Source organism: Ranitomeya imitator, chromosome 2 (assembly GCF_032444005.1).
Source record: "Ranitomeya imitator isolate aRanImi1 chromosome 2, aRanImi1.pri, whole genome shotgun sequence".
NCBI classification, from domain to species: domain Eukaryota; kingdom Metazoa; phylum Chordata; class Amphibia; order Anura; family Dendrobatidae; genus Ranitomeya; species Ranitomeya imitator.
Genome location: NC_091283.1, coordinates 49,969,393 through 49,983,587, shown reverse-complemented (window position 1 = coordinate 49,983,587; position 14,195 = coordinate 49,969,393). Strand labels below are relative to the sequence as shown.

At 41.8% G+C, this 14,195-nt stretch overlaps 1 protein-coding gene across 1 annotated transcript in view; it reads right to left on the bottom strand.

Annotated features, from left to right (window-relative positions):
* LOC138661781 (cytochrome P450 2G1-like) overlaps positions 1–8,036 on the bottom strand; it is a 59,861-nt gene extending 51,825 nt beyond the window's left edge. The window contains exons 1-2 of the mRNA XM_069746692.1: positions 7,904–8,036; positions 189–396 (exon numbers count right to left, since the gene is read on the bottom strand). Coding sequence (XP_069602793.1) covers positions 189–396; positions 7,904–8,001 — 306 coding nt within the window. The 5' untranslated portion in view covers positions 8,002–8,036. The remainder of the gene's footprint in view (positions 1–188; positions 397–7,903) is intronic.
* Positions 8,037–14,195: the final 6,159 nt, after the last annotated feature.

Below are 14,195 nucleotides of genomic sequence, written 5' to 3'. Positions count from 1 at the left end.
CCGGGAGGCTTTTCTTCAGGGCAGCTGGCCACAGTTGATGGGGAAATCGATGGGGCTAAATGCAGGGCAATCCTGGAGGAAAACCTGCTAGAGGTTGCAAAAGATTTGAGACTGAGGCATAGGTTCATCTTTTAGGAGGACAATGATCCTAAACATCAGTCATACACAAGAAATGGCATTGTCCTCACCTTTATTAATGACTTGGGCAATTCTTTCATGTTTATTTGTAGCATATTTCCAAGAAAAGGCAGTGGAGTTGGTCCAGGGGGTAACCTCTTTCGCTTACTATTCTCTAACCACATGATGAGAAAAATTAGGCATGTGATGCAAAAAGTAAGTATCAGTGATCCAAATCCTCCAAAATCCATTATTGCAGGCCAGCAGTAGTAAATGTCCCTAAAATACACAAAGTACAAAAAGTGATCTGGTTTATATTGATCAGAAGTCCCATAAGGTCATCATTGAGTTTGCCCTACAATTGTCCATATTCCTCCACCAATAAACCATTTATGAAAAAAAACAGAAATTATATTTGTAACGCTGCAACGGTCTGAGATGTTGAAGACTTGTTTTCAGCAGCAGATCATAGATTAGAAAACTTACCTCTAATGGATTACATAGCCAGAGGCAAAAACCTACAATTAATATGGTCCTTTGATCAACACATTTTGTAATTTACTGCAAAATTCATTAGAATTAAGCAGGATTACCAGGTCGTCATCATAAGGTGTTCAAAGCTTACGGTTAGAGGAGTTGTCTCAGTATAATGAATGGGGAAAACTGCAAAGTGCTTGTAAAATCAAGCAACTTTGCAATTTACTTGTTAAAAATCTGTACTTAAGAATGGAGAGATTTCTAGTCTTTCAGTTTACTGTTTATTGCTTAGTTTACAGACCACATCTGCTGCCAGACTCCTAGAGCAGGACCATAGCGTTTTCAAGCACTTTGCTTTGGAACTTGAATCTGGCAGTTCTTCACTGTCTCTGGGCAGCTTCAAAGAAGGCAGCCTCTGCTTGCAACATCGAAAAGAACATAGTTTGTACCAACAGTATGACAGTGCCACTATCTCTATCAAGCAATCAGAAGAGTGCTACCCCTGGCAATCAGGAACCCGCCAACAGTGGAGCTGAGCACACCTGATTGATAACTTGAGACAACCTTTTAAGCAAAGAGATAGTGGAACATGAGAGATCTTGTTTCTTATAAAGAAATCACTTTATTTAAAGACGTTAGTTTGGGGGTGCTCTTTAATATTTTGAATTGAAACATTTTAGCTGTTACACACCTGTCCCAGATCTGGGCTATGCTCCCCTCACCACAGTCCACGGACCTATTTTGTGCTCCACATAGGGCTTTGCAGGTGGCTCGGTGTACTCCCATTTGATTGTCTGCCTGGGCCTATATAAGGCTGACCAAGACACACACCTATATCTTGGTATTAAGGTATTTAGTGTTCCTGAGTCCAGTCTACTTGTGGTCTCCAGTACCTCTGCTACCTGCTTTCCAGTCTCCTCTCTGCTTGCGGCCTCCAGTGATTCAACTACCCGTTTCCCGTGTGTCTCACTTGTCTGTTTGACTGACGTCCATGGCCAACCTGGACCTTGGGCTTTGAGGATCGACCTCAACAGGAGCTCTAAAGAAGTAGTCTACTTTCTAGACAAATTCCAAAAATATCCTGAACTACTGTGTTTTCCCTGTTGCTTCTTACCATATCAATAGAGAGAAATTGGTGTGCACACAGTAGTGAAGGCAAGATGCAGATGGAAGGAAGTTGTTAGCCCCTGAGACATCTAGGTAATCAAATTCACCACACACTCTGATGATGAAGCAATTTCTTTTTATTTACATGTAGGTAAAGGTACCGTCACATTAAGCGACGCTGCAGCGATATAGACAACGATGTCGATCGCTGCAGCGTCGCTGTTTGGTCGCTGGAGAGCTGTCACACAGACAGCTCTCCAGCAACCAACGATGCCGAAGTCCCCGGGTAACCAGGGTAAACATCGGGTTACTAAGTGCAGGGCCGAGCTTAGTAACCCGATGTTTACCCTGGTTACCATTGTAAATGTAAAAAAAAAAAAAACTACATAATTACATTCTGGTGTCTGGTCACGTCCCTCGCCTTCAGCTTCCCGCACTGACTGTGAGCGCCGGCCGGCCGTAAAGCAGAGCACAGCGGTGACATCACCGCTGTGCTTTACGGCCGGACCTCAGTCAGTGCGGGAAGCTGAAGGCGAGGGACGTGACCAGACACCGGAATGTAAGTATGTAGTGTTTTTTTTTTTTACATTTACAATAGTAACCAGGGTAAACATCGGGTTACTAAGCTCGGCCCTGCGCTTAGTAACCCGATGTTTACCCTGGTTATCAGTGAAGATATCGCAGAATCGGCGTCACACACGCCGATTCAGCGATGTCAGTGGGAGATCAGCGACCAAAATAGTCCTGATCATTCTCCAGTGACCAACGATCTCCCAGCAGGGGCCTGATAGTTGGTCGCTGTCACACATAACGATTTTGTTAACGATATCTTTGCTACGTCACAAAAATCAACAATATCGTTAACGTTATCGTTATGTGTGACGGTACCTTTACATCAGCTCAGAGCAAACAAGTTAAATATGCGACATATAACGATTCAACCCTATCGACGGATATTATATATGTGAGTCCAACTTCGTGGTTTACATTATCAAATGCCCCTGCTGGCCCCTCTACATGGGCTAAATGACACATGTTAGAGATCGTATAGCAATCTATAACTCCAACATTCGCTGTGGCAAGACTTGGTTGCCTCTTCCCTTACACTTTTCTAAAGCTGGAGACACAATATCGCAACTACGTTTCCAGGTTCTGGAACAAGTCCCTAGACCTCGTCGAGTGGGCAATCACATTCAAATTCTCAAGCAAAGGGAGGCCTTCTGGATTCATAGGCTACAGACTTTGGCCTCATTTTGTCCCTATGCTATTCTATGTACAGGTCCTTCTCAAAAAATTAGCATATAGTGTTAAATTTCATTATTTACCATAATGTAATGATTACAATTAAACTTTCATATATTATAGATTCATTATCCACCAACTGAAATTTGTCAGGTCTTTTATTGTTTTAATACTGATGATTTTGGCATACAACTCCTGATAACCCAAAAAACCTGTCTCAATAAATTAGCATATTTCACCCATCCAATCAAATAAAAGTGTTTTTTAATAACAAACAAAAAAACCAACAAATAATAATGTTCAGTTATGCACTCAATACTTGGTCGGGAATCCTTTGGCAGAAATGACTGCTTCAATGCGGCGTGGCATGGAGGCAATCAGCCTGTGACACTGCTGAGATGTTATGGAGGCCCAGGATGCTTCAATAGCGGCCTTAAGCTCATCCAGAGTGTTGGGTCTTGCGTCTCTCAACTATCTCTTCACAATATCCCACAGATTCTCTATGGGGTTCAGGTCAGGAGAGTTGGCAGGCCAATTGAGCACAGTAATACCATGGTCAGTAAACCATTTACCAGTGGTTTTGGCACTGTGAGCAGGTGCCAGGTCGTGCTGAAAAATGAAATCTTCATCTCCATAAAGCATTTCAGCCGATGGAAGCATGAAGTGCTCCAAAATCTCCTGATAGCTAGCTGCATTGACCCTGCCCTTGATGAAACACAGTGGACCAACACCAGCAGCTGACATGGCACCCCACACCATCACTGACTGTGGGTACTTGACACTGGACTTCAGGCATTTTGGCATTTCCTTCTCCCCAGTCTTCCTCCAGACTCTGGCACCTTGATTTCCGAATGACATGCAAAATTTGCTTTCATCAGAAAAAAGTACTTGGGACCACTTAGCAACAGTCCAGTGCTGCTTCTCTGTAGCCCAGGTCAGGCGCCTCTGCCGCTGTTTATGGTTCAAAAGTGGCTTTACCTGGGGAATGCGGCACCTGTAGCCCATTTCCTGCACACGCCTGTGCACGGTGGCTCTGGATGTTTCCACACCAGACTCAGTCCACTGCTTCCTCAGGTTCCCCAAGGTCTGGAATCGGTCCTTCTCCACAATCTTCCTCAGGGTCCGGTCTCCTCTTCTCGTTGTACAGCGTTTTCTGCCACATTGTTTCCTTCCAACAGACTTACCATTGAGGTGCCTTGATACAGCACTCTGAGAACAGCCTATTTGTTGAGAAATTTCTTTCTGGGTCTTACCCTCTTGCTTGAGGGTGTCAATGATGGCCTTCTTGACATCTGTCAGGTTGCTAGTCTTACCCATGATGGGGGTTTTGAGTAATGAACCAGGCAGGGAGTTTATAAAAGCCTCAGGTATCTTTTGCATGTGTTTAGAGTTAATTAGTTGATTCAGAAGATTAGGGTAATAGGTCGTTTAGAGAACCTTTTCTTGATATGCTAATTTATTGAGACAGGTTTTTTGGGTTATCAGGAGTTGTATGCCAAAATCATCAGTATTAAAACAATAAAAGACCTGACAAATTTCAGTTGGTGGATAATGAATCTATAATATATGAAAGTTTAATTGTAATCATTACATTATGGTAAATAATGAAATTTAACACTATATGCTAATTTTTTGAGAAGGACCTGTATTTACCTTGATCCTTATTTATTTTCTTTGATTGCTGAAATAATATAGACCCATGTCTGAGAACTTATTACTATAACCATGTTGTGACATGCACACTATGTTTGCTGCTGCTACTCCAATGTATTCCACTGAGTCAGCTATTTGGGTTTCTATATTGTATATATACAGGTCCTTCTCAAAAAATTAGCATATAGTGTTAAATTTCATTATTTACCATAATGTAATGATTACAATTAAACTTTCATATATTATAGATTCATTATCCACCAACTGAAATTTGTCAGGTCTTTTATTGTTTTAATACTGATGATTTTGGCATACAACTCCTGATAACCCAAAAAACCTGTCTCAATAAATTAGCATATCAAGAAAAGGTTCTCTAAACGACCTATTACCCTAATCTTCTGAATCAACTAATTAACTCTAAACACATGCAAAAGATACCTGAGGCTTTTATAAACTCCCTGCCTGGTTCATTACTCAAAACCCCCATCATGGGTAAGACTAGCGACCTGACAGATGTCAAGAAGGCCATCATTGACACCCTCAAGCAAGAGGGTAAGACCCAGAAAGAAATTTCTCAACAAATAGGCTGTTCCCAGAGTGCTGTATCAAGGCACCTCAATGGTAAGTCTGTTGGAAGGAAACAATGTGGCAGAAAACGCTGTACAACGAGAAGAGGAGACCGGACCCTGAGGAAGATTGTGGAGAAGGACCGATTCCAGACCTTGGGGAACCTGAGGAAGCAGTGGACTGAGTCTGGTGTGGAAACATCCAGAGCCACCGTGCACAGGCGTGTGCAGGAAATGGGCTACAGGTGCCGCATTCCCCAGGTAAAGCCACTTTTGAACCATAAACAGCGGCAGAGGCGCCTGACCTGGGCTACAGAGAAGCAGCACTGGACTGTTGCTAAGTGGTCCCAAGTACTTTTTTCTGATGAAAGCAAATTTTGCATGTCATTCGGAAATCAAGGTGCCAGAGTCTGGAGGAAGACTGGGGAGAAGGAAATGCCAAAATGCCTGAAGTCCAGTGTCAAGTACCCACAGTCAGTGATGGTGTGGGGTGCCATGTCAGCTGCTGGTGTTGGTCCACTGTGTTTCATCAAGGGCAGGGTCAATGCAGCTAGCTATCAGGAGATTTTGGAGCACTTCATGCTTCCATCGGCTGAAATGCTTTATGGAGATGAAGATTTCATTTTTCAGCACGACCTGGCACCTGCTCACAGTGCCAAAACCACTGGTAAATGGTTTACTGACCATGGTATTACTGTGCTCAATTGGCCTGCCAACTCTCCTGACCTGAACCCCATAGAGAATCTGTGGGATATTGTGAAGAGAAAGTTGAGAGACGCAAGACCCAACACTCTGGATGAGCTTAAGGCCGCTATTGAAGCATCCTGGGCCTCCATAACATCTCAGCAGTGTCACAGGCTGATTGCCTCCATGCCACGCCGCATTGAAGCAGTCATTTCTGCCAAAGGATTCCCGACCAAGTATTGAGTGCATAACTGAACATTATTATTTGATGGTTTTTTTGTTTGTTATTAAAAAACACTTTTATTTGATTGGATGGGTGAAATATGCTAATTTATTGAGACAGGTTTTTTGGGTTATCAGGAGTTGGATGCCAAAATCATCAGTATTAAAACAATAAAAGACCTGACAAATTTCAGTTGGTGGATAATGAATCTATAATATATGAAAGTTTAATTGTAATCATTACATTATGGTAAATAATGAAATTTAACACTATATGCTAATTTTTTGAGAAGGACCTGTATTAATATTGTTTATTATCATTGTTGGTATATTTTCACTAACAATATGCTCATTTCCTCCCCTCACCCCAGAGCGTCCTTTGTGAACAAGACCCGGGACAGTGTCTAGACGTTATATGTCGGATGAATAACTTTCTTGCTCTGAGATGATGTTACTTACTCTTGAATAAAAAGAAATTGCATTTATCATCGGAGTTTGCTGTGAATTTGACTTCCTAGATCTTACCATATCAAGAACCCTGCTACAGATGAATCAACGGTGTAAATACTTAGCTGCCACGTCCTTAATGCAAGTGCTAAAAGTTCTCAGTGCGTGTGAAGATATAAAAAGCAAAATGTCATGGGCAGAAGAGGCTTATGCAAGAGAGGTAGTCAGTAGGGTGAAAAATTGTGACTGCCAAAATCTTGCCATTAGTGATGGGCGAGCACTAAAATGCTCGGGTGCTCGTTGTTCGGGTCGAGCAGATTGGAATACTCGGGTACTCGGCCAGAACAACGAGCCCAATGTAAGTCTATGGGAGACCTGAGTATTTTTACCGTGATCCCCCTGGGGGTCCTTTTAAGGTCTATAAAAGTCTGAAAATGATGGAAACACTGCTCAAATGACACAGGGACATCATGGGGATCATGGGGATCTCCCCTGGAAACATTCCTGACTCCTAGTTCACAGTCTTAATCATTTTTTTCTGAGATTCATGCTATTTATCCCGGTGCCACAAAACACACATGAAAACGAAATCAAAACGGGTTTTGCTTGGAAATATGTCAAGGTACATCCTTTGCAGGTTAATGAGGCCAAATATTTAACCCCAGACCGAAAATTTCCTCTCCCACTTAGGCTTAGTTCAGACGTTGCGTTTTTAAAGCATTTCTCAACTTTAACATTGCTTTCAACCACTACAAATGCATTCACCGGGAAATGTCATTGTAACATTTAACACCCCTAGCTGGCCATGTGGTGTGTGACACATAAGCAGACCCATCTTGTTTTATTTACAAAGGAGGGACTCTTAAAGTCACAGAGCCTATTTCTACTGGTGCATCAGGCGGCATTAATCTTCTTAAAGGGCCATTAAGAAACAGTGGGTCTCCGAAGCTGTTGTAGCCTATGCGGTGAGTGGATGGGCCACAAGAATTACCCTATCAGTATTTAGTCAGTATTTCACATCAGTATTTGTAAGCCAAAACCAGGAGTGGGTGATAAATGTAGAAGTGATGACATGTTTCTATTATACTTTTCCTCTGATTGTTCCGCTCCTGGTTTTGACTTACAAATACTAATGTAAAATACTAAATAATTACTGAACATGTGAAAGTGGCTTTTCAAAAAATATCTCAGCTCTAGCAAATCAACTTTGGCCCCAATTCAGGAATTCTCCTATTTTCACTAATACATAAGGGACGAAATGTCCACGTCGGGTAATAAAGTTACCAAAAAAAACAGAAAACTAAGTAATTCCCCAATTTTCTTTAGGCAAGGTGCTTAATTAAAAGTTTCTCTGTGCTTTTCCACCGTAGTGTTATGTCAGTGCTTACCTTAGATGTGTGATCGTTGAGTGTATCCAGGTGTTGTGCAGAATTTCAGGACAGTCTAGATGTGATATTGTTTTGTTCGACTCCCCGCCCATACACATTCAGACCTTTACCCTAATGACAAGCCTCTCGTTGAGCTTTGGATTTATTCCAGTAGAAAGCAAAATATGCTGCATCACAGGCAATTACATCTAACAACTGCAGGGATTTCCCAAACACACACAATAATTAAGTAAAGGGACTCCGTACGTGCAAGATAAGCAAATAATTTGCCCAGCTGGTCCGGCATTAGGCATGTAGGGGATGGGGATAAAGTGAGGAGTATCCATGGAGGAAGGAGGCAACAGAATATATTTAACCCTGTTTCAGGATCAATTGTTTTTCTCCTTCGTTTTTTTCATTAGCACATTCCAATGGTCCAAATTTTTTTCCTGAAGGAGTCCCGAAAGGATTGAGCAAATCTACCCAAATCGAGTATCAGGAAATTTGTTCAACTTTAATCAGGAGTATTTTTCAACTATTTGTATTTTTCAATGACACCATTTGGAGGTCACATTATGTTCAATCTCTAGGTTAGAATGGTGATATCAAATTTAAATGTATTTATTTTCGATTTTTTACTACTTTTGCACAATAAAATCATAAGAGGGGAAATGCAGAGGCAGTGAAACGCGAGTCGAGGTGCGCCACGGGACCACTATCAAGGTTTTACTATGACTACAGGTACTTTTAGATCTTTTGATATTGTTTTGCCTGCTTGTTGAATTATCGCCTGACATGGATTACACCTGATCAAGATTTGGAATATTGATATATTCATCTTATCATGCTGAATCAGAGCAGGGCAAATGAGACTATATGTTAATTAGTAAAACAGGTGTGTTAGGGCTAGCGGAACGCACTGAGTAAATATAGATGTTTTATTGTAATTGGTGCGCTCGCAGCGCGGGGTCCACCGTGCAGGAGAACTTGCTGCTAGCAAACGGCGGAACTATATGGCGGTATGAACTAGCTCTGTTATTTCACAGAGTAGCCGTGAAAGCAAAGCACTTTGCCCTGTTAGACTTCACAGAGGCACAGGCTAACTACCCAACTGAGAGCAGTCAGTGGTCACGCATGCACACAAAACTCCTCGCCGGAGGTGCCAGCATTCTAGGGGCTTATTTCAGCCAGGTCCCTGAACACAAACTTACATGACCACACTGGCGCAAAGCACATAACATAGAAAGATACTAGCGCATGGCCGTGCAGCTATGCGAGCCTTAAATAGTTGCAGCACGTACAGGACCTTCCTAGAAGGACCAATGAGAGGCTGCCACAGAGCCTGAGCACCTACAGGACCTTCCTGAAGGACCAATGGCTTTAGCTGCAGTATCTGAACATGTGACCCTGAATCTCCACTGAGAGATTTTACTCTGGGCATGCTCAGAATGAGAAAAGCAGGACTTAGTCCCAGAAGTGTCTGCTCGCCGCTGCCCAGCACTGACTTCAATGGCAGAAGCAGGAAAAGCAGCAGTAACTCTTTGAACTCTTTGAGTCTGACTGAGCGAGAAGCTGGGACTGACGTCTCTGCTGAGCAGGCTCCACTGCAGCAGGAGAAGAATGGGAGACCGCAGCGGAGATTGCCAGAGATTCTCCCTGTGCAGAGGTGGGAACTCGACCCCTAACAAGGTGTTACCACTTTATATATATAGTAGACATAGTAATTACTACCTAGCCGAGACAAGGGAGATATTCTATGGAGACACCATTTTAGTGCCCCCCAGTAGGCTTGTGTTAAATACTCCAATTCAGAGTATTAGATACTTAGAGATTTGTGGCCCTATCGGTTTCTCCTGATATACAGCTATTCCCCGCTTTTAGGTGACATTATTTAGTTTACATTTTTGTGTAATTGTTTATATTTACAAGTTTTGTGTATATTTAATGATTGTGATTTAAATAAATTTGTACTTTTCGGAACATATTGTACCTCCATTGCCCTCCATTGGTTATACATCAGTGTTAAAGTCCTGGACAACCCAATAACTTTTTTCACAGCGGGAGCTATGCACGTATATAATATATAAACATGTCAGTATATTTTATAAGTTACCGTATTTAGTGTATAAAAATAGTAAAAATATAAAACCTTTGTTGTCAGAGAATACAGTTAAAATATAAAATGTGTTTTTATATTTAAATATCTAAAAATATATTTACATTTTAACTTTATTCTCTGACAACAAACTTTTAGCTATTTAATTTAGTTTTGACTAAAAAAGGACTTAGAAAATATACTGACAAGTTTGTTTCTAAAAAAAAAAGTATTGAAATGAGCTTGACCCATCTGTATAACTGATCTGCAAAGAGGGTTATATTTCATTGACCACTTTTAAGACGGCGATTTTTCATAGGATGGGGCCATAATAAAGACATTTTAATGATACTGTATCGTCATCTGTATGTGGAGGAAGTATATAGCGAAGTTATATTGTGTCATTCTCAAATTTTAGGCTCCATACAAGAATAAATGTACTTAAATTAGAGAATTTTAAAGGGATCATCTGGCGTAGAAAATCCAATTTTAGTTATCTTATTAGGGTATTCTAAGTAAACTATGATATTCGGGAAATTCATCAATGCATTATATGAACATCACTGTGATTTCAGTGGGAACTCTATAAAACTTAAAGGAAAATCATTAGGATAGTCCAAAAATGTTGGATAGATGCCAGCACTGGAGCCTACACTTATCTCAAGAACAGGACCCCAACATGCACTTTCAGAGGAGAGATGGATGAGAATGGAGGACTCTCCTCGTTCATGCGCAGCTCATGCAAATTCTTGTGCATGATCGGAAGCTGTTCTATAAACTTCCGGACATGTGCATTGCGCAGCTCTGAAGTCGGGAAGCGTACATCTGGCTTCAGAGACGTAGTGACGCATCCGGAATGAGTGGCTCACATGCACGAGATTTGAATGAGCAGCGATGACTCCGCTCATGCAAATTATGTTATCGCATCCACAAGGGCGTGATAACGTGGAAAGAGGACTGACTAGTCTGGGGCAACTAACGCCCCATCGACTAGTGAAAGCCATCATTAGCATAGCAAATGAGGACATTATACATTATTTTTGTATAGCTTATTTTGACTCAATAATGTAATATAGTGCTGGTTAGGAAGAGAATTTCCTCATAGCCTCATATATCAGTGAATGCTGCTGGGTTGGAGGGCATGAAGGACCTTACAGGTTCCCTTTAACCCCTTCACCCCAAAGCCTGTTTTCACATAAGTGACAGGGCCAATTTTTACAATTCTGACCACTGTCACTTTATGAGGTCATAACTCTGAAACGCTTCAACGGATCCTGGTGATTCTGACACTGTTTTCTCGTGACATATTGTGCTTCATGATAGTGGTAAAACTTCTTCGATATGACTTGCATTTATTTGTGAAAAAAACAAAAATTTGTCGGAAATTATGAAAATTTAGCAATTTTCAAACTCTTAGTTTTTATGCCCTTAAATTAGAGAGTTATATCACATAATATAGTTAATAAACAACATTTCCCACATGTCTGCTTTAGGCTACGTTCAGACTAGCCTTGTGCTAGTGTGCGTCGGGTTAGCGTCGGGCGACGCAGCGGCGACGCACGCGTCATGCGCCCCTATGTTTAACATGGGGGACGCATGCGTTTTTGTTTGTTGCGTTTTGCGACGCATGCGTCTTTTTTGCCGCAAGCGTCGGACCAAGAAAACGCAACAAGTTGCATTTTTCTTGCGTCCGATTTTCGGCAAAATACGACGCACGCGTCGCAAAACGCAGCGTTTTTGCGTGCGTTTTGCCGCGTTTTTGCGTGCGTCGTGCGTTGCGCCGCCAACGCAGCGGCGCACAACGCTAGTCTGAACGTAGCCTTACATCAGCACAATTTTCAAAAAATAATTTTTTTGTTAGGACGTTATAAGGGTTAAAAGTTGACCAGCGATTTCTCATTTTTGCAACAAAATTTGCAAAACCATTTTTTTACGGACCACCTCACACTTGAAGTGACTTTGAGGGGTCTATATGACAGAAAATGCCCAAAAGTGACACTATTCTAAAAACTGCACCCCTCAAGGTACTCAAAACCACATTCAAAAAGTTTATTAACCCTTCAGGTGCTTCACAGAAATTTTTTGAATGTTTAAAAAAATTGAACATTTAACTTTTTTTTCACAAAATTTTTACTTCAGGTCCAATTTGTTTCATTTTACCAAGGGTAACAGGAGAAATTGGACCACAAAAGTCGTTGTACAATTTGTCCTGAGTACGCCGATACCCCATATGTGGGGGTAAACCACTGCTTGGGCACATGGCAGAGCTCGGAAGGGAAGGAGCGCCATTTGATTTTTCAATGCAAGATTTGCTGGAATTGAGATCGGAGCCCATGTCACGATTGGAGAGCCCCTGATGTGCCTAAACAGTGGAAATCCCAACAAGTGACACCATTTTGGAAAGTAGACCCCCTAAGGAACTAATCTAGATGTGTGGTGAGCACTTTGAACCTCCAAGTGCTTCACAGAAGTTTATAACGCAGAGCCGTGAAAATAAAAAATATTTTTTTTTCCACGAAAATGATATTTTATCCCCTATGTTTTTATTTTCCCAAGGGTAACAGGACAAATTGGACCGCAAAAGTTGTTGTCCAACTTGTCCTGAGAACGCTGATATCCCATATGTTGGGGGGAACCACTGTTTGGGCACACAGGAGAACTCGGAAGGGAAGGAGCCCTGTTTTACTTTTTCAAAGCAGAATTGGCTGGAATTGAGATCGGACGCCATGTCGCGTTTGGAGAGCCCCTGATGTGCCTAAACAGTGGAAATCCCCAATTGTAACTGAAGCCCTAACCCCAACCCTAACCCTAGCCCTAACCCTAACCCTAGCCCTAACCCTAGCCCTAACCCTAGCCCTAATGGGAAAATGGAAATAAATACATTTTTTTACATTTTATTATTTTTCCCTAACTAAGGGGGTGATGAAGGGGGGTTTGATTTACTTTTATAGCGTTTTTTTGGCGGATTTTTATGATTGGCAGCTGTCACACACTAAAAGACGCTTTTTATTGCAAAAAATAGTTTTTGCATCACCACATTTTGAGAGCTATAATTTATCCATATTTTGGCCCACAAAGTCATATGAGGTCTTGTTTTTTGCGGGACGAGTTGACGTTTTTATTGGTAACATTTTCGGGCAGATGACATTTTTTGATCGCTTTTTATTCCGATTTTTGGGAGGCGGAATGAACAAAAACCAGCAATTCCTGAATTTCTTTTAGGGGGGGCGTTTATACCGTTCCACGTGTGGTAAAATGGATAAAGCAGTTTTATTCTTCGGGTCAGTACGATTACAGCGATACCTCATTTATGTAATTTTTTTTATGTTTTGGCGCTTTTACACAAAAACTATTTTATATAAAAAAATAATTGTTTTTGCATCGCATTATTCTGAGAGCTATAACTTTTTTATTTTTCTGCTGATGATGCTGTTTGGAGGCTTTTTTTTGCGGGACAAGATGTCGTTTTCAGCGGTACCATGGTTATTTATATCCGTCGTTTTGATCGCGTGTTATTCCACTTTTTGTTCGCCTGTATGATAAAAAAGCAATGTTTTTTGCCTTTTTTTTTTTTTTTTTTTTGCGGTGTTCACTGAAGGGGTTAACTAGTGGGATAGTTTTATAGAGCGGGTCATTACGGACGCGGCGATACCAAATATGTGTACATTTATTGTTTTTTTTAATTTACATAAATAAATGGATTTATTGGGAAATGTTTTTTTTTTTTTTTATTTGGGGATTTTTTTTTTTTTTAACTTTCTAACATTGTCCCAGGGTGGGACATCTCTGTATTAGATCAGATCGTTGATCTGACACTGCATAGCACACTGTCAGATCAACGATCTGACAGGCAGTTTAGCTTGCTTTCCAGCGCCTGCTCTCAGCAGGCGCCGGCTAGCTAGGTCATTTCATGACCCGGAAGGAGTCCGGCGGCCATCTTGGATCCGGGGACTCCTTCCGGGTCACCGGAGCAACGCGATCTCATTGCGTTGCTCCGGTGGGAGAGCGCAGGGAGCCCCCGTCCCTGCGCGATCCCCCTCTATGCCGCTGTCACTACTGACAGCGGCATCAGAGGGGTTAAATGCCCACGATCGGCGATAGCGCAGATCGTTGGCATTGCTGCGGGGTGTCAGCTGTCATATACAGCTGACACCCGCACCCGATCACCGCGGCGCTCAGCGCGAGACCGCGGTGATCGGTGCGCCGTACTAGTACTGC